Here is a 20,559-nt window from a genome sequence, read left to right as displayed (position 1 = left end):
GGCAAAAAGTTACAAAAATAGGAAAATCATTCAGTGTGATTCCCTTCTGCCATTTGTAGATGCCACTCCAGTTTCTGCTTATATCTGGTTACTCTCTTGTCCTTTTAAGTAATTATCTTAAAATTTTCCTCAGAGTTTAGAGTATCATTTGCACAAGTTCTGACCTGTTTGAAAGATAGTGTGCCTTATGACCAGAATCATAAGGTCAAACCTACAATGTCCCTGTTCAGTTCAGTTCAGTTCAGTCGCTCAGTCACGTCCGACTCTTTGTGACCCCATGAATCGCAGCACGCCAGGCCTCCATGTCCATCACCAACTCCAGAGTTCACTCAGACTCACGTCCATTGAGTCGGTGATGCCATCCAGCCATCTCATCCTCTGTCGTCCCCTTCTCCTCCTGCCCCCAATCCCTCCCAGCATCAGAGTCTTTTCCAATGAGTCAACTCTTCGCATGAGGTGGCCAACGTACTGGAGCTTCAGCTTTAGCATCATTCCTGCCAAAGGACACCCAGGGCTGATCTCCCTGTTACTAGTTCTTTGTTCAATTCTTAGTTTTGTTTTATCTTCATTTGCACACTAGCACATTGTCTTGTAGCGTGTGCCTAATAATTTCATCCTCAGGGGCACCAGTGGATCTCCTCCTGTTACCTTATTTGTGCTAGTTCTTGTTCATGGTGTTTTGTGTTTATTTATGTGCCTGGTTCACATTCAGGAGGATTATTTTTGAAAAATTATTTATAAAAACAATGGGGTCTAAGATAATGTTTTCTTCTTTTAGGGAAGAAGTTTACCTTTATATAAGTTTTATATTGATATATAATTCATCTATCATACCATTTACTCAAAAGTGTACAATTCGATGTGTTTTAGTGTATGTACAGAGCTGTGCAACCATTAACACAGTCAATTTCGGAACATTTCTCTAGAGTGAATGTCTGTCTGTGAGTGAATGCCAGGCCCCCTAGGATATTAATACTGGAATCAAATTAGTCCAATTTGGGGATTTAACATTTTCTGGGATGCACGGGTGACTTACACTTTTCAGTCCATGTGAAAAGTGGTTATTTCTGGTTCATTTTGTCTCCTAAGGTACAGCTGCCCACCGTGCTAACTGAAAGGGTAGGGTAGCTTTTACAGGTGCTCTAGTTTGTTGATCCTACAACTCCATTTTATTCTCCTAGTCTCACATATGGGTCCAATTCTCAGCCTTTTGTAGCCTCATTGCTTCTTTTGAAAAGGATAGTGTATCCTAAGCAAGAGCAACCCCAAACATTGAGCCTCTTCCCTGGATTTCTGTCTTCTTCTGGGTGTTAATCTAGTGCTACCTCATCATCTTATTAGCTCTTTGATGATTTTTTTATGTTGCCTGACTTTTCAGTTGTCCTCAGCAAAAAGGCTGCTCTGAATTACCTATCTGCCTTTACCAGGAGGTCTCGTCATCAGTTTACATATGCTCCTGAAAATAATACGTAGGTGAGCTTTGCCTTTTATATCAGTCTGATAGTCTCTGCTTTTTAAAAGGGAAATTAAATTCCAGCACACTTAATATAATGATCAATCTGTTTTATTTTATTCCTCTTAATGTTTTGTTGCCTGTTTTATAATGTTTCTTTTCCCTTTGTCTTACTTTTACTCATATGATTCAACACTACCTTTATTAGGTTAGAGATTCTAAAGTAATCTTTTATTCCTTTAGTGGTTATGTTCCTTTTTGTTATGCCTGCATGACTGGATTCATACAATTCTACCCTTATTTGAAAATAATAGGCCATTGTTTCTCTAACCAAGAGTGGTAAGCAGAATTCTACGATGGCCCCCAAGAGTCTACTCATTGGTATAGACACCATGTATAACCTCCTCCCCTGAGAGCAGTCAGGATCTGTAACAATGAAGTAATCATTCTCTTGATTAGGTGATATTATGAGACTGCTGTAGGAGCAGCTGGTTGAGAAGCAAGCTACCATGTTGTGAATCATGTGGCTAGAATCTAAGGGCAGTCTAGATGAGCTGAGAGTGACCCCTGGCCAACAACCAACTAGAAAACAAGGACCAAGTCCCACAAATGCAAGGAACTGCATAAGCTCAACCACAAGTGAGACTGGAAGAGGCTCCTATCCTCAGATGGCTTCACAGCACCAGCTGACACCTTGATTTTAGCCTGTTAAGACTCTAAGCAGAGGACTCTGTTAATCTGTAGCTGAATTTTTAACTCATGAAAACTGTTAGATAGGAAATGTGTGGTGTTTCAAGTCAGTAAATCTGTGGTAATCTGTTATATAGGAAAAGAAAACCAAGACACTAAAGACACTCTGTTTCCCCCAAAGTATACTATTTTTTTTCCTCCAGTAGGATGAGACCTTCCACTTTCTACTTCCTTTCCTCTTTGTCTTATACTTTCTACTGTAAGGACTTTCTGGAACATTCTTTGTATTAATGCTAGGGCTACTGTAACAAAGTACCACATACTGAAAGGCTGGAACAGCAGAAATTTGTTGTCCCACACCTCTGGAGGCTACAGATCCAAGGTCAAGGTTGGTTTCTTTTGAGGGCTGTGGAGAAGAATCTGTTCTGTGTCTCTCCCCTAGTTCCTGGTAGCTTGCTTGCAACTTTTTTGTGTTTATGCTTTCCTTGGTATGTAAAAGCAGCACTCTGTCTTCATCTTTACATGACTTTCTTATGTACCTTTATCTCCCAATTTCCCCTTTTAAAAGGTTGCCAGTCATACTGGATTAGGGCTCCACCTGACTCCAGTGTGCTTCCCTGGGGGCTCAGAGGGTAAAGCATCTGCCTACAGTGTGGGAAACCCGGATTCGATCCCGGGGTCGGTAAGATCCCCTGGAGAAGGAAATGGCAACCCACTCCAGTACTCTTGCCTGGAAAATCCCATGGACTGAGAAGCCTGGTAGGCTACAGCCCATGGGGTCACAAAGAGTCGGACATGACTGAGTGACTTCACTTTCACTTTTGACTCCAGTATGACCTTACCCGAACTACTTAAATGTATTAATATAATGACCCTATTTCCAAATAAGGGCACAGTCTGAGTAGTGAGGTTAGGACTTTAACATATGAATATTTGACACAATTTAGCCCATAACACTCTTATATCTTGCCTTTGTCCTATTTTTTAAGTTTAGCTGAGACAGTACATTTAAACATATTCCAGGCACTACATCTCCTCTTTTCCAAGAGTTCTTATGTAAAAGTTGTATACATTTTTTAATTTTGTTTTTGTTCAGTTGCTCAGTTGTGTCCAACTCTTTGTGACACCATGGACTTCCCTGTCCTTCACCATTTCCCAGAGCTTGCTCAAACTCATGTCCATTGAGTCGGTGATGCCATCCAACGATCTCATCCTCTGTTGTCCACTTCTCCTCCTGACTTCAGTCTTTCCCAACGTCAGGTTCTTTTCTATGAGGCAGCTCTCTGCATCAGGTGGCCAAAGTATTGGAGTTCAGCTTTGGCATCAGTCCTTCCAATGAATATTTGGGGTTAATTTCCTTCAGGACTGACTGGTTTGATCTCCGTGCAGTCCAAGTCTCGAGAGTCTTCTCCAAAACCACAGTTCGAAAGCATCAGTTCTTCAGTGCTCAGCCTTCTTTATAGTACAACTCTCACATCCATACATGACTACTGGAAAAACCATAGCTTTGACTAGATGGACCTTTGTCAACAATGTCTCTGCTTTTTAATATACTGTCTAGGTTTGTTATAGCTTTTCTTCCAAGGAGCAAGTTATCTTTTAATTTCTTGCTGCAGTTACCATCTTCAGTGATTTTGGAGCCCAAGAAAATAAAGTCTGTCACTATTTCCATTGTTTCCCATCTATTTGCCATGAAGTGATGGGACCAGATGCCATGATCTTAGTTTTTTGAATGTTGAATTTTAAACCAGCTTTTTCACTCTCTGCTTTCACCTTCATCAAGAGGCTCTTTAGTTCCTCTTTGCTTTCTGCTGTAAGGGTGTTGTCATCTCCATATCTGAGGTTATTGATATTTCTCCCAGCAATCTTGATTCCAGCTTGTGCTTCATCCAGCCTAGCATTTCATATGCTGCACTCTGCATATAAGTTAAGTAAGCGGGGTGACATTATACAGCCTTGATGTACTCCTTTCCCAATTTGGAACCAGTCTGTTGTTCCATGTCTGGTTCTAACTGTTGCTTCCTTGACCTGCATACAGGTTTCTTGGGAGGGAGGTAAGGTGGTCTGCTGGTTAAGGTTATGTTCCTGAACAGTAAGATTTAATTTAGTCTTCTTTTTTAAGTCTCGACTTACATATTTCTTTATCCAGGCTGGGCTGGGTTGTCATTGCTGTGCTTGGGCTTTCTCCAGCTGCAAGGCACAGACTTCTAGTTGTGGTGTGGAGCACAGGCTCCCGAGGGTGCAGTTCAGTAGATGTGGCCTGTGGCTCTAGAGCGTGGGCTCAGTAGTTGTGGTACACAGGCTTAACTGCCCCTTGGCCTGGGGGATCTTCCCTGTCCATGAATCAAACCGGTGTCCCCCGAATTGCAAGTCGGATTCTTAACCACCAGCCCGCCAGGGAAGCCCAGTCTCTCTCTTTCACAGGAGGTTCACTAATGTCTTGTTTCCTTTCCTCTTTATAGAGCCACATCTAGAGCTCTCCATTCCATTTGCCTTCTGGTTGGAGTATTTATGTTCTTGAAGTTTTACACAAACTTTATGTAAGTTTTACACAAACTTTTAATAATCTGAGAGCTGTATTTGGTCTATATATACAGAACTCTTGATTTTCACTCCTTTTCTTTCATCAACCTGTTTATGCTTTTTTACTATCTTTTAGTTTTCAGCTGTTGCAGGTAAGAAGACTGATGTCAGTCTGATTATTCTCTCTATATAATTTTTTATTTTTGCCTAGAAGCTTGTGATTTTTTTTTTCTGCATCATGTAATGTCTAGGTTTCTGTTTCCTCCCGAATTCAATTGGAGTCCAGAAGAGCCCTTTCAATCTGCAGATTGAATAATACAAATTTTGTTATATTATTGCTTATTATTCCTTTTGCATCTATTCTTTTTCTCTTTTTTGAGCACCTAGAATTCCAATGGAAGGTCACCTGTTGTATTTTCTATTTCTCTTATCCTTCCACTTTTCCCCTCATTTCTCATTTTAAAATGTATTTTATCTGTGCTTTTAGATATTCTTGCACTTGCTTTTTCAGGCTATTAACTCAGGTCTCAATATTTATATTCTTATTCAACTTATGTAGTCAGTTGATTAATCAAGACTGTTTGATTTTTTTCTGTAGGAATTCTTCGTGCTGTCTTAAATGTCAACGTGTTCTTATTCTTGTTTTTATTTAGGGCCTCAGTGTCCTCTAGTGGTGTGACTTCTCTGGTTGTATATTCTAATATTTCTTCCTGATTGTCCTCTTTCTAACTGCTAAGTCTCCTGTGAAGAGTCAGCATTTTTAAATTGAATGAAACAGAGTTGTTGAACTGTACGAAAAAGCATGAACCCAGAAGGTGCCAGAAGCCCAAGTGACTTTTAGCCCCATGAATACGTAGGACAATGTGGTCTCTGCCCCTAGGCTCAAGTCCTATGCTGAGCTCCCGTGAGATCATTTCTGTCATCTAGTCTACTGCTGCCTACCAGCCTCAAGGGGAGGGTACGCCCATTCCCCTTATTTAACAGCGTCTTTGCCTTTGAGGGAGTAGAGAGCCCCAATACACACACACAAAGCAAATGTGACCTTTTTCGCACCCATGAGGATTCCATACATTTCTGAGTGACAGGTTCTTCCCAGGGCCCAAAACTTTCCAGTCTCAGCCCCTGGATTCCTCCTCCTACATCCAGCTGTTTGTCCAGTTGAAGGAGAAAGACCGTCATCAGTTCTGCCAGAACTTCGATGCACTCCAAGGCATTAGTACTAGAGATGCTATGGTTATCTATTGAATATTCATTCTCCCTTTTAGAACTCCAGTTCTATTCCAGTTCAATTTGGGGCACTACCACACAGCTAAAAATACCTCCTCAAATTCCCGTGCAGGGATGGATAACCTTCTGACTCTATTCTGGCCAATGGCTATTGGGAGAGGCTTCTGAGAAAACTACTATTTTCCTGACAAAAAGGGAAATATTCTGCCAAGAGACAGTTATTTTGCCCTTTACTCTTCTTTTTCCTGCCTGGAACACAGACTTGAAGCTTGGAGGTAGAACCGACATTCTTCAACCATGAGAATGAAAACCAAACCCCAAGGCTGGTGTGCCAGGAATCCAGAGGAGACTTTATCATCGAGTTTCTCAAGCAACTACACCAGCCTAGTTCCAGATTCTTATTATGAGAAAAATAAACTCCTCTTTAGTTTAAACATTGTAATGGGGGTCTATTATATGCAGCCAAACACAATTCTGACTGAAGAAGTCCTCACTTATACATAATTGATTATAGCTTTAGCAGCTATTTGAATTTAAGCCATTTCAATCAGGAGTGGCCAAGAGCCTGAAGGGAGACAGGAAGCCGCACTTAGATTGCCACGGTCCCTGAAATGTCTCAACACTGAAATGTGGAGTGAAGTTTAATCCATAACATTCATTCACTTACCAGTATTCGTTAACTGTCTGCTATGCAGCAGGGACTGAAGTGGGTACTGGATACAAAACAAAGACCCCAACCCTGGCATTTTCTTGATGAAAATTTCCTTTTTTGACACAGGCTTTTTTTTTTCTAACCTTACTCCCATGGTTCAGAGAAGCCAGGAGTGGGAAGGTTTTGGGTTTAGGGGAACAAGTTACAATGCTACAATGTCTTTCTATTATTTTCAATATTATAAAATGGAAACAAGCATGTTGATTTGTAACTCAAAGCAGAAGTTCCCCCAGTTACCTTCTTGTATATCGTCCTCCAGGTCTGCCAGAGTTGGTGCGTTAGGAAGTGAGTACATGGAAGACTGGTTGAGTTGAGTCAGTTTTGAGATGTTGTTAATTGCCATGCTGCCCAATGGAATGGTATGTTCTATGGGAATGTTAACAAAAAGAATTACATGGAATAATAAGCTAGTTACCGTGGTCAACAAAAGAGCGTCTGCTTGACTAACTTAAGACCAGTTATTATTTGATCCCAGGGCTGAGGAACTGAATGGAAAGTGGGAAAAAGAGAATCAATGTACTACATGCTCTGAAGCACCAGACTTTTATCTTTTATGCAAAAAAAATAAACAAAAAACAGCTGGGGCCTTGAGTGAAGAGTCCCCACTGCATGTGTTAGGGTGGAGCACGAAAGGAAATTTTAAGAGGGGATTCTCAAAAAGAACTGGGAATTCTAGGGTTGGAGCCTGTTTGAAGATCAAAGGACTGAAAAATATTTTTGCTCCCGCCATCCAGAATGAAGGATTATACTTTCCAAAGTAACAGTTTTAATTATATAACTGACCACTTCTACCCTTCTTGTCGTAAGCTTTCACTGTGAAAACTATCTCCCCCTTGTCATTTTTTTCTAACTCAACGGAGCAAATTTTCTTGAAGGCCTTTTTGCTTGGTTCTAGTTTTCTGTGATTCAGGTGTAGGAAGATGATCTATTTTTCTTATCTGTCATCCAGAATCTTTATAATACAGGTGCTGGGCATAGGGTGGTGCACAAAGGCTTGGCCATATGACTGCTGAAATACTGGAATGACTGAAGGTAATACAACAGCTGGTGTATAGCCTGGAATGTCCAAGAAGACCACGAAGGAGGTGAACATCAGAAGCTGCCTGTGCTAGACTTTTTGTCAATGATTTTGGCCATCCAGTAAAGAATGGGTATGGCAATGGGGATGATAGAAAATAGGTTGGGAGGATTAAGTTAGAAAAAGTACTAATAGTGAATAGGGACTCAGAAAACCTTCATGAAATGTTTCTTTTCTGAAGTAGGCTTCTGAAAGGGTTAGCCTATCTCTGTGATATGGGCAAGGGAGAATCTGACAGTCACTCCAGCCTCTGTCCACTCTCTTTTGGTGACACCATGATTTCTAGGCCATCAGAGGTAATGATTCTTAGTTCATGTTAAATGCTTAGGAGTAAGTTATAAAATGTGCCTCTGGTCAGCTGAAAGAGAAACAGGAAGGTTTGGAGAGGCAGTGAAGGGAAGGGTCAGTTCTGTAGATCTGCTGGGCGGCAGAAACTACTCATCTCAGTAAGAGTGCAGGGTGATTCCCAAGGACCAAAGCAGATCTGGGGATGTGGCCGGAGTCTAGAGATTATAAAGTCCTCTTAAGGACAGGGAAGTCCGTGTCAGGAATGAGCTGTACCCCAGTGGCTAGATCAGGATTTCCCAGCCTGTGAAATGTTACTGGTGCTTTCACCTGAATGTGCAGCACTGACCTTCATGCCTGTATCATGCCTGAATCTCTTACACGTACCAAGCTGTCAGTTCCCACATCCACAACAGAAGTGTTATCCTGGATGTATTTAATACCAGGATGGTAACCTGTGAACTGAGGCGGCTGATAACAGGCTGCGGAGACGTGAGGGAGAGAGAGGTCAGGGCCCTGAGATCTCCAGCCTGCTGGGGGAGGAGCCCCTCTTATGACCACCAGAGACTGCCATTGCAGCTCACCCTGAGGAGACTGCTCCAACGCGGACTTCTCCGAGTTATTAAGTTCAAGGTAGCTCAGGATTTTTGTGTATGCTTTATTTTCCCCAACATCTCATGCCAATAGGAAGCCTCTAACTTGAGCTTCCGGTTAGGTACTGGGCAGACTCTGGCACAGGGGCCACAGAGGTGGGGGGTGAAGCAATGATGGCACAGGTTACCGCTGGGAGATGATCACAGCGTCTGGATACTGCACTTGAGGAGAACCCCATACACTGTCCATATTCAGACTCCTGAGTTGTAAAGGCCCCCAGAATTGTTTCCTGTAAGCTCTCAGCCAGGGAAGTACTCCTCTACAGCAAGAAGGCTGACTCACCATCCAGCTTCACATTCCACGTCATGTGGAAGCCGTTGGTCATCAGGTAAAAGTTCTTCAGATCCTCAGGCAGCACACAGTTATTCTTCTAGAACCACAGAGCAACTGAGTGTTAGGTCAAGGTTGAAGGAGGGTGTAGAGTTATGCCTCAAACCATGTGGGAACTGTATTTCAGATCCCTAAAACCGAGTAATTACCTCTAAAATGCTACTGCAGAGCTCTAGGTTGAGATGGACACAAAGCAGGCTCCTCAACTCATCTCATGTCACTGACACACTGAAACTGCAGCTATATATTGAACAATAATTCCCTCTGGAAGAAACCCAGAAACTAACTGACTCCTGTTACCAAATTGAAAGTCTGTGTGCCCAACGCACAGTGAGGCCCATCAATACTAAAACATTAGAGAAAGATTTATTACAGATTCATTAAGGAGATGGGTGGCTCATGGCCTAAGAATCCCAAAGTTACTAAAAGCTTTCAGCAAGCCCCTTTAAAAGCAAAAGGTGAGGGATGGGCGCGGTGAGTTGCTGCAGACTTCTTGGTGTCCGATCCTCGGTTCCTGAGGTGAGGGCATGATCAGGCAATGATGTCCCTGTAAATCTCTACCAGATGAATGTTATTCTCTGTCCTGACCAGAAAGGGCAAAGTTGCAAGGCACAGCTTTCACCCTCCAAGGTCCCAGTCCTGGCTAAGCAGAGGCAGATCTCAGCTGGCAGCCCCTCAGGGCCAGTTTCCCACCCCGCTGTCATCCTTGAGGGATCCAGGCACCCAACCCAACTGGCCCTCAGTCTTGCCAGGCTGCCCAAATGGAGAGACCAGGTCTCAGACTGTGACCCAGACAGACGGTCACTGCTAGCAGGGAGCAGAGACAGCATGGGGGAGAGGGTCACCACTGCCTCAAGGCCTGAGCCAAGGCTAGTAGAGGGCCTTACTGAGGGCTCTGGAGCCCTGCAGGACATAGTCCCTAGTCTGTTTCCTGGGCCCTTCAGCTCACCCACTGGCCCTAGGCTGGGTGAGCTGGAGGGCCTCCGGAAGGCGGCCCGAATCTGCCTCTTACCTCACTCTCCACCTGATGACCACCACGCTGCTGATTACTGACTGAATTACTTCCCCAGTGGTCCCTCACTGACAGTTACCAGTGGGCAGGGCCTACTGTGGTGCTGACCAATAGCTGAGCAGGACAACTAATGGTCACTCACTGACAGTTGGTTGTGGGTAGGACCCACTGAGGCACTGAGCAAGGCTGAGGAAGGCCTGCTGCCTAGTAACAGGGTGCAGAGTAATGAGGCCCAGCAATGGCAACCTGCTAAGGGCTGCGCTCATCCTGCTCTGTTATATGCCCACTGGGTGAACAAGAAGAAATTTACATTGAAATGGGTATGAGAGGCTGATCACAATCTCACCATAAAATCCACTCTTGGAAGGGTAACACACAACCAGAAGGGAATTCACACCTCCCAGATTCTCCCTGAGCAAAGGGTTTGGACCTTGCATACGGCACCTCAATTTTTAAGACTTCTACATGAGAGATGGGCCCCCATAAATCTAGCTCTAAAAGCCAGTGCGGCTTGGGTCCAAGAGACCCACAAGGCCACAGTGAACTAACAGACAGTTTTTAATGGGCTCCTATGGACTTACTGTAACAGCAGGATGAGCACAGCCCTTAGCAGGCAGCCATTGCTGTGTCTCATGACTCCACACCCGCAACTAGGCAGCAGCCATTGGTTGGTGCCTCAGTAGGCACCCCCCACCCCAAGCAACCAACCATCAATGAGTGACCGTTAGGGAAGTGATTCCAGTCACCTTTCTCACCTTTTGCTTTTCAAGGGGCTTGCTGAAAGCTTTCAGTAACTTTGGGGTCTTAAGGCATGAACCATCCATCTCCTTGTATGAATCTGTAATAAACCGTTCACTGTTCCAAACTCTAATATTTTAGTATGGCTAGGCCTCACTCCACATCGGGCACACACACTTGGGATTCAGTAACGTTACTATGGATATGCCCCCAGGGTCCCGTGCAGCGACAGTGGAACTAAAATGCCCAGTTTCTTCCTTAAAGAAGCCTATTTGCTTATCTTAAAAGCTTTGGCCTGAGGGGCAGGCTTCTAATTTAGCACACATTAAGATGCCAACTGTAATCCTCTCCAGAGACCAGGGAGGCCAGTGGGCACCATACTATCTTCATGCTCTCCTTCTGCCTCACAGATATCTTCTGGAAAGGAGCTTATACACATGTCTGGCACCCCAGGGGCTGTGCAGGGAACACACTTGACTGCCTGGCTCTGCTGGCCAACACAGCTTATGTTCCCAGGTCCCAAAGGGCTCTAGTAAACAGGCCATCCCACCAGGGCACAGGGCAGAGGCGGCAGATTGAAATACCCAGTATTTTTGTGAAAAGAGGCCTGTTTGGAGATCTTAACTGCAGCCTGAGAATCAAGTTTACAATTTAACATCTACAGGCCAACTAAAACCCTCTCCAAAGACTGCACAGGCCAGTGAGGGCCACCTTTGCACTCTCCCTCTGTCCTGCCCCAGGTCACCAGTGTTTCTAGGAAGGAGGCTGTGCAAACCTCTGGTGCTCCAGCTTTTGTGGCTGCTGCTCAGAGGACACATCCCTTGATAACTGGCTGTGAGCAGCAAGGCTTGTGTTCATGGGTTCAACAGGATGGTAGCAAACAAAGAAACAGTTCTTAACCTGCTACCCCCCTAGGGCTCAGTGCAGAGGGAGCAGACAGAATGCCCCTCTCTCAGTCCTCCCCTGAAAGAGGGTATACGTGCATCTTTTAAGCTACTCTTTGAGTGCCCAGTTTCCAATTAGCCTGCATCAAGGTGCTGAAATTCTCTTCTCTGGGACACTGACAGGTCATATTATACCCTCAACTACTGGGAGCCGCTAAGAGCAAAGTAGGCTGGACATTCAGAAAGGTTTGATAGACAACCAAGAACCAGGGCAGGATTAAAAAGGTTCATCTCTTACATAAGGCCACTCCACTTCTTCAAGACTGGCTGTTGTAGCTAATGCACTGAAATCAACAGAGTGTCAAGAAAAGTGAAGAAACAGAGAAATGTGTTCCCAGTGAGAGAATTAGATAAAACCCCAAGAAAAGACCTAATGAAATTAAGATAAGTAATTTAAAGATGCTCACAGACATCAGGGGGACAGCATATGAAGAAAGTGAGAATTTCAACAAAAAGAAAATACTATAAGCAGAAATCACAGAGTTGAAGAATATAATAACTGAGCTGAAAAATTCAATAAAGGCATTCAACAGCAAACTAGATGAAGTGAAATAAAGGGTCAGTGAACTAGAAGACAGGGTACTGGAATTCATCCAATCAGATCAGCTTTAAAAAAAAAAAAAGAGAATGAGTGAATAGAGCTTAAGAGATTATGGAACAACATAAAGCTAATCAATACTATACACCTTTATCCGGGATATCAGAAGAAGAGAGAACGGGGCAGAAAGCTCATTTGAAGAAATAATGGCTGGAAATTTCCCTATAGTGGGGAAGGAAACAGACTACTTAGAAGTAGATCCAGGAATCGCAGAGAGTTCCAAAACAGAAGAATCCAAAGAGACATTATAACTAAGTTGTCAAAACTTAATGGAGAACATCTTAAAAGCAGTAAGAGAAAAACAACTTGTTATATACAAGGGAACCCCATAAAGCTGTCAGGAGATTTCTAGGCAGAAACTTGCAGGCCACAAGATGGTGGCACGATATATTCAATGTGCTGGAAGAGAAGAGAATTTGCCAACCAGGAATACTCTACCTGGAAAAGCTGCCCTTCAGAATTTAAGGAGAAATAAAGAAACAATACTCAGAGAAAACTAGTCAGTCTAATCACACTAGGACCTCAGCCTTGTCTAACTCAATAAAACCAAGCCATACCTGCGGGGCAACCCAAGACGGACGGGTCATGGTGGAAAGGTCTGACAGAATGTGGTCCACTGGAGAAGGGAATGGCAAGCCACTTCAGTATTCTTGCCTTGAGAACCCCATGAACAGTATGAAAAGGCAAAATGATAGGATAGCAAAAGAGGAACTCCCCAGGTCATTAGGTGCCCAATATCCTACTGGAGATCAGTGGAGAAATAATACCAGAAAGAATGAAGGAATGGAGCCAAAGCAAAAACAATACCCAGCTGTGGATGTGACTGGTGATAGAAGCAAGATCCAATGCTGTAAAGAGCAAGATTGCATAGGAACCTGGAATGTCAGGTCCATGAATCAAGGCAAATTGGAAGTGGTCAAACAAGAGATGGCAAGGGTGAACGTCGACATTCTAGGAATCAGCAAACTAAAATGGACTGGAATGTGTGAATTTAACTCAGATGACCATTATATCTACTACTGGGGGCAGGAATCCCTCAGAAGAAATGGAGTAGCCATCATGGTCAACAAAAGAGTCCGAAATGCAGTACTTGGATGCAATCTCAAAAATGACAGAATGATCTCTGTTCGTCTCCAAGGAAAACCATTCAATATCGCAGTAATCCAAGTCTATGCCCCAACCAGTAACGCTGAAGAAGCTGAAGTTGAACGGTTTTATGAAGACCTACAAGACCTTTTAGAACTAACACCCAAAAAAGATGTCCTTTTCATTATAGGGGACTGGAATGCTAAAGTAGGAAGTCAAGAAATACCTGGAGTAACAGGCAAATTTGGCCTTGGAATGCAGAATGAAGCAGGGAAAAGACTAATAGAGTTTTGCCAAGAAAATGCACTGGTCATAGCAAACACCCTCTTCCAAAACAAAAGAGAAGACTCTGCACATGGACATCACCATATGGTCAACACCAAAATCCGATTGATTATATTCTTTGCAGCCAAAGATGGAGAAGCTCTATACAGTCAGCAAAAACAAGACCAGGAGCTGACTGTGGCTCAGATCATGAACTCCTTATTACCAAATTCAGACTCAAATTGAAGAAAGTAGGGAAAACTGCTAGACCATTCAGGTATGACCTAAATCAAATCCCTTATGATTATACAGTGGAAGTGAGAAATAGATTTAAGGGCCTAGATCTGATAGATAGATACCTGATGAACTATGGACAGAGGTTTGCGACATTGTATAGGAGACAGGTATCAAGACCATCCCGATGGAAAAGAAATGAAAAAAAGCAAAATGGCTATCTGGGGAGGCCTTACAAATAGCTGTGAAAAGAAGAGAGGTGAAAAGCAAAGGAGAAAAGGAAAGATATAAGCATCTGAATGCAGAGTTCCAAAGAATAGCAAGAAGAGATAAGAAAGCCTTCTTCAGTGATCAATGCAAAGAAATAGAGGAAAAGAACAGAATGGGAAAGACTACCGATCTCTTCAAGAAAATTAGAGATACCAAGGGAACATTTCATGCAAAGATGGGCTCGATAAAGGACAGAAATGGTATGGACCTAACAGAAGCAGAAGATACTAAGAAGAGGTGGCAAGAATACACGGAAGAACTGTACAAAAAAGATCTTCACGACCCAGATAATCATGATGATGTGATCACTAATCTAGAGCCAGACATCTTGAAATGTGAAGTCAAGTGGGCCTTAGAAAGCATCACTACGAACAAAGCTACTGGAGGTGATGGAATTCCAGTTGAGCTGTTTCAAATCCTGAAAGATAATGCTGTGAAAGTGCTGCACTCAATATGTCAGCAAATTTGGAAAACTCAGCAGTGGCCACAGGACTGGAAAAGGTCCGTTTTCATTCCAATCCCGAAGAAAGGCAATGCCAAAGAATGCTCAAACTACCGCACAATTGCACTCATCTCACATGCTAGTAAAGTAATGCTCAAAATTCTCCAAGCCAGGCTTCAGCAAAACGTGAACCATGAACTTCCTGATGTTCAAGCTGGTTTTAGAAAAGGCAGAGGAACCAGAGCATCCGATGGATCATGGAAAAAGCAAGAGAGTTCCAGAAAAACATCTACTTCTGCTTTATTGACTATACCAAAGCCTTTGCCTGTGTGGATCACAATAAACTTTGGAAAATTCTGAAAGAGATGGGAATACCAGACCACCTAACCTGCCTCTTGAGAAATCTGTATGCAGGTCAGGAAGCAATAGTTAGAACTGGACATGGAACAACAGACTGGTTCCAAATAGGAAAAGGAGTATGTCAAGGCTGTATATTGTCGCCCTGCTTATTTAACTTATATGCAGAGTACATCATGAGAAACGCAGGACTGGAAGAAGCACAAGCTGGAATCAAGATTGCCGGGAGAAATATCAATAACCTCAGATATACAGATAACACCACCCTTAGGGCAGAAAGTGATGAGGAACTAAAAAGCCTCTTGATGAAAGTGAAAGAGGAGAGTGAAAAAGTTGGCTTAAAGCTCAACATTCAGAAAACGAAGACCATGGCATCTGGTCCCATCACTTCATGGGAAATAGATGGGGAAACAGTGGAAACAGTGTCAGACTTTATTTTTCGGGGGCTCCAAAATCACTGCAGATGGTGATTGCAGCCATGAAATTAAAAGACACTTACTACTTGGAAGAAAAGTTATGACCAACCTAGATAGCATATTCAAGAGGTCCGTCTAGTCAGGTCTATGGTTTTTGCTATGGTCATGTATGGATGTGAGAGTTGGACTGTGAAGAAGGCTGAGTGCCGAAGAATTGATGCTTTTGAACTATGGTGTTGGAGAAGACTCTTGAGAGTCCCTCTTCAGTCCATTCTGAAGGAGATCAGCCCTGGGATTTCTTTGGAAGGAATGATGCTAAAGCTGAAGCTCCAGTACTTTGGCCACCTCATGCGACGAGTTGACTCGTTGGAAAAGACTCTGATGCTGGGAAGGATTAGGGGCAGGAGGAGAATGGGATGACAGAGGATGAGATGGCTGGATGGCACCACTGACTCGATGAACGTGAGTCTGGGTGAACTCTGGGAGATGGTTATGGACAGGGAGGCCTGGCATGCTGCGATTCATGGGGTCGCAAAGAGTCGGACACAACTGAGCGACTGAACTGAACTGAAAGTTTCCCATACAAGCAAAAGCTGAGGGAGTTCATCACCACCAGACCAGCTTTACAGTGAGCACCACCAGCTTTACAGCTTTAGAAATTAACATTTGAATGCAGAGTTCCAAAGAACAGCAAGCTGCTGCTGCTGTTAAGTCGCTTCAGTCCTGTCTGACTCTGTGCAACCCCATAGATGGCAGCCCACCAGGCTCCCCCGTCCCTGGGATTCTCCAGGCAAGAACACTGGAGTGGGTTGCTATTTCCTTCTCCAATGCATGAAAGTGAAAAGTGAAAGTGAAGTCGCTCAGTCGTGTCTGACTCTTAGTGACCCATGGACTGCAGCCCACCAGGCTCCTCCGTCCATGGGATTTTCCAGGCAAGAGTACTGGACTGGGGTGCCACTGGAGAGATAAGAAAGCCTTCGTCAGTGATCAGTGCAAACAAATAGAGGAAAATAATAGAATGGGAAAGACTAGAGATCTCTTCAACATGATCAGAGATACCAAGGGAACATTTCATGCAAAGATGGGCACAATAAAGGACAGAAATGGTATGGACCTAAAAGAAGCAGAATACATTAAGAAGAGGTGGCAAGAATACACAGAAGAACTATACAAAAAAGATCTTCATGACCCAGATAATCACGATGGTGTGATCACTCATCTAGAGCCAGACATCCTGGAATGTGAAGTCAAGTGGGCCTTAGGAAGCATCACTACGAACAAAGCTAGTGGAGGTGATGGAATTCCAGTTGAGCTATTTCAAATCCTAAAGTATGATGCTGTGAAAGTGCTGCACTCAATATGTCAGCAAATTTGGAAAACTCAGCAGTAGCCACAGGACTGGAAAAGGTCAGTTTTTATTCCAATCCCAAAGAACGGCAATGCCAAAGAATGCTCAAACTACCACACAACTGCACTCATCTCACATGCTAGTAAAGTAATGTTCAAAATTCTCCAAGCCAGGCTTCAGCAATACATGAACCATGAACTTCCAGAATTTTAGAAAAGCAGAGGAACCAGAGATCAAATTGCCAACATCTGATGGATCATGGAAAAAGCAAGAGAGTTCCAGAAAAACATTATTTCTGCTTTACTGACTATGCCAAAGCCTTTGACTGTGTGGATCACAATAAACTGGAAAATTCTGCAGAGGATGGGAATACCAGACCACCTGACCTGCCTCTTGAGAAATCTGTATGCAGGTCAGGAAGCAATAGTTAGAACTGGACATGGAACAACAGACTGGTTCCAAATAGGAAAAGGAGTACGTTAAGGCTATATATTCTCACCCTGCTTTTTTAACTTATATGCAGAGTACATCATGAGAAACGCTGGGCTGGATGAAATCAAGATTGCTGGGAGAAATATCAATAACCTCAGATATGCAGATGATACCACCCTCATGGCAGAAAGTAAAGAAGAACTAAAGAGCCTCTTGATGAAAGTCAAAGAGGAGAGTGAAAAAGTTGGCTTAAAGCTCAACATTCAGAAAACTAAGATCATGGCATCCGGTCCCATCAGTTCATGGCAAATAGATGGGGAAACAGTGGAAACAGTGGCTGACTTTATTTTGGGGGGCTCCAAAATCACTGCAGATGGTGACTGCAGTCATGAAATTAAAAGATGCATACTCATTGGAGGGAAAGTTATGACCAACTTAGACAGCATATTAAAAAGCAGAGACATTGCTTTGCCAACAAAGGTCCATCTAATCAAGGCTATGGTTTTTCCAGTAGTCATGTATGGATGTGAGAGTTGGACTATAAAGAAAGCTGAGCGCCAAAGAATTGATGCTTTTGAACTGTGGTGTTGGAGAAGACTCTTGAGAGTCCCTTGGACTGCAAGGAGGTCCAACCAGTCCATCCTAAAGGAAATCAGTCCTGGGTATTCATTGGAAGGACTGATGTTGAAGCTGAAACTAAAACTTTGGCCACCTGATGGGAAGAGCTGACTCACTTGAAAAGACCCTGATGCTGGGAAAGACTCAGGGCCGGGGGAGAAGGGGACGACAGAGGATGAGATGGTTGGATGGCATCACCAGCTCGATGGACGTGGTTTGGGTAGACTCCGTGAGTTGGTGACGGACAGGGAGGCCTGGTGTGCTGTGGTTTATGGGGTTGAAAAGAGTCAGACATGACTGAGCGACTGAACTGAACTGAACCCAACAACAAATATTAAAGGGTCTTCTTTAAAGTGAAACAAAAGGGTGATAATTGGTAACAGCAAAAATATGACAGTATAAATCTCACAGGCAAAAGCTAAAGTATAGTTGAATTCAGAATAAGGTTGCCGTGGCAGTGGGTTAATCACTTAGAGACGACGCATGAAGTTTAAAAGGCAAAGTAGGAAACCCCCACAGTGAAGGCACTGAGGTGGCGCTGTGGCGCAGAAGCCGCTGCCGATGCGGGAGACGAGTCGCAGGTTCAGTCCCCGGGGCAGGCTGCTCTAGAGGGGCGAATCGCAACCCACTCCAGTAGCTTTGCCTGCAGAGTCCCCATGAACAGAGGAGCCTGGTGGGCTACCGTCCACAGGGTCAAGAAGAGTTGGACACGACTGAAGTGACTGAGCACTCACACAGAGGACACTTTAAAAGTCCTAAAACACACTGTATTTTAGTAGTGAAAGTAAGTATAACTACAATGATTTGTTAACAGATCCACAAGATGAAAGAATGTAAATGGTGACATCTTTTTAAATGTGTGGTGGGGAAAGTAAAACTGTAAAGCTTTAAAATGCATTCAAAGAAGCAGTGATCAGTTTAGATTGTTACATTTAAATACAAGCCTCATGATGAGCACAAGGCAAAAACCTATAGCAGACACAGAAGATAAAGAGAATGAGTCTACGCACTGCATTACGGAAAATCATCAAATCACAAAGGAAGAAAGCAAGAGAAGAAAGGAACAAAATACCAAAGAGTTATAAAATAGCTAGAAAACAATGAGCAAAATAGCAGTAAGGCAGTATCTATCAACAATTATTTCAAATGTAAATGAAAGAAATTCTACAATCAAAAAACAAAGAGTGACTGAATGAATAAGAAAAGAGGCCAAATTATGGAACTATGTTGTCTACAAGAGATTCACTTCAGATGTAATAACACATAAACTAAAAGTGAATGGATGGATGTAAATGGAAATCAAAGAAAGCTGGGATAGTTATACAAGACAAGAGTCCTACAAGGGACAAGGACAGTATATAACGATAAAGGGGTCAATCCAATAACAGGATATAACATTTATAAATATTTATGCCTCCAAGACAGATAGAGCAAATATTAGCAGATCTAAAGGGGAAACAGCAACACAATGGAACAATGGATATAAAGACATGTTAGACCAGACGGACATAACATATACAGAATATTCTATTGAAAATCAGCGGAATCCAGATTCTGTCAAGTGTACATGCAACAGTCATAACACATCACACGTTAGGCCACAAAACTATTAACAAAATTAAGACTGACATCATATTGAGTATCTTTTCTGTCCACAATGGTATGAAACTAGACTCAATCATAGGACAGAAATGGGAAAATTCACAAAAATATGGAATTTAAAAAACATGCCACTGAATACCAATGGTCAAGGAAGAAATCAAAAGAGAAATTTAAAAATATCCTGAGACAAATAAAAATGGAAATTCAATACACTAAATCTTATGGGATGCTGCAAAGGCAGTTCTAGAAGGGAATTAATAGCAGTAAGTGCCTGTATCAGGAAATAGGAAAGTTCTTCAGCAAACAATGCAACTTTACACTTCAAGGAACCAAAGGAAAAAGAATAAACTAAGACCAAAACTAGTACAAGCCGCTAGTACCGAGTAACTGGCACTTTCACTTTGACTGGTAGCCTAGTGGTTAAAAACCCACCTTTCAATGCTGGGGATGTGGGTTCAATCCTTGGTCGGGGAACTAAGATCTCACATATGAAATCTTTGCCACTCAGTCATGTCCAACTCTCTGTGACCCCATTGTGTGTAGCCTGCCAGACTCCTCTGTCCATGGACTACTCCAGGCAAGAATACTGGAGTGAGTAGCCATTCCTTTCTCCAGGGGATCTTCCCAGTCCAGGGATCAGACCTGGGTCTCCTGCATTGACAGGCAGATTTTTTACCATCTGAGCCACTAGGGAAGTCTAAGATCCCACATGCCATGGGGCAACAGTCTGTGCACTGCAACTACTGAGCCCACGTGCCTCAACTAGAGAACCCACGCGCGGCAACTGCAGAGCCCGTGGGCCGCAATGAAAGCTCCCACGTGCCTCAACTAGGACCTGCTGCAGCCAAAAACAAATAAACACTAAAAATAGCATGTGATCACCTCAATAGATGTCAAAAAAGCATTTCACAAAACTAGACATCCATTCATGATTAAAAAACAAAACAAAACAAAAACCTCTCAACATATAGGTAGAGAGGAAACATAAGTTAGCCTACAGGAAACATCATATTGAAGGGTTAAAAGCTGAAAGCTGTTCCACCAAGATCAGGAAGACAAGGATGGCCACTCCTGCTAAGGTTATTCAACACAATATTGCAAATCCTAAGCAGAGAAATTAGGCAATAAAAAGAAACAAAAGGCATCCACATCAGAAAAGAAGTAACATTACCACTGTTGGCAGATGACATGGTATTACATAGAATCCTAAAGACTCCACCAAAAAACTTTTAGAACTAAGAAATGA

At 43.1% G+C, this 20,559-nt stretch overlaps 1 protein-coding gene across 1 annotated transcript in view; it reads right to left on the bottom strand.

Moving 5' to 3' along the window:
• Window positions 1-20,559, bottom strand: part of TPGS2 (tubulin polyglutamylase complex subunit 2) — a 66,539-nt gene that overhangs the window by 7,900 nt on the left and 38,080 nt on the right. The window contains exons 3-4 of the mRNA XM_052660457.1: window positions 8,905-8,992; window positions 6,843-6,971 (exon numbers count right to left, since the gene is read on the bottom strand). Coding sequence (XP_052516417.1) covers window positions 6,843-6,971; window positions 8,905-8,992 — 217 coding nt within the window. The remainder of the gene's footprint in view (window positions 1-6,842; window positions 6,972-8,904; window positions 8,993-20,559) is intronic.

This window comes from Budorcas taxicolor, chromosome 22 (genome assembly GCF_023091745.1).
Source record: "Budorcas taxicolor isolate Tak-1 chromosome 22, Takin1.1, whole genome shotgun sequence".
In the NCBI taxonomy this organism is placed as follows: domain Eukaryota; kingdom Metazoa; phylum Chordata; class Mammalia; order Artiodactyla; family Bovidae; genus Budorcas; species Budorcas taxicolor.
This window is presented reverse-complemented; position numbering and strand designations above follow the sequence as displayed.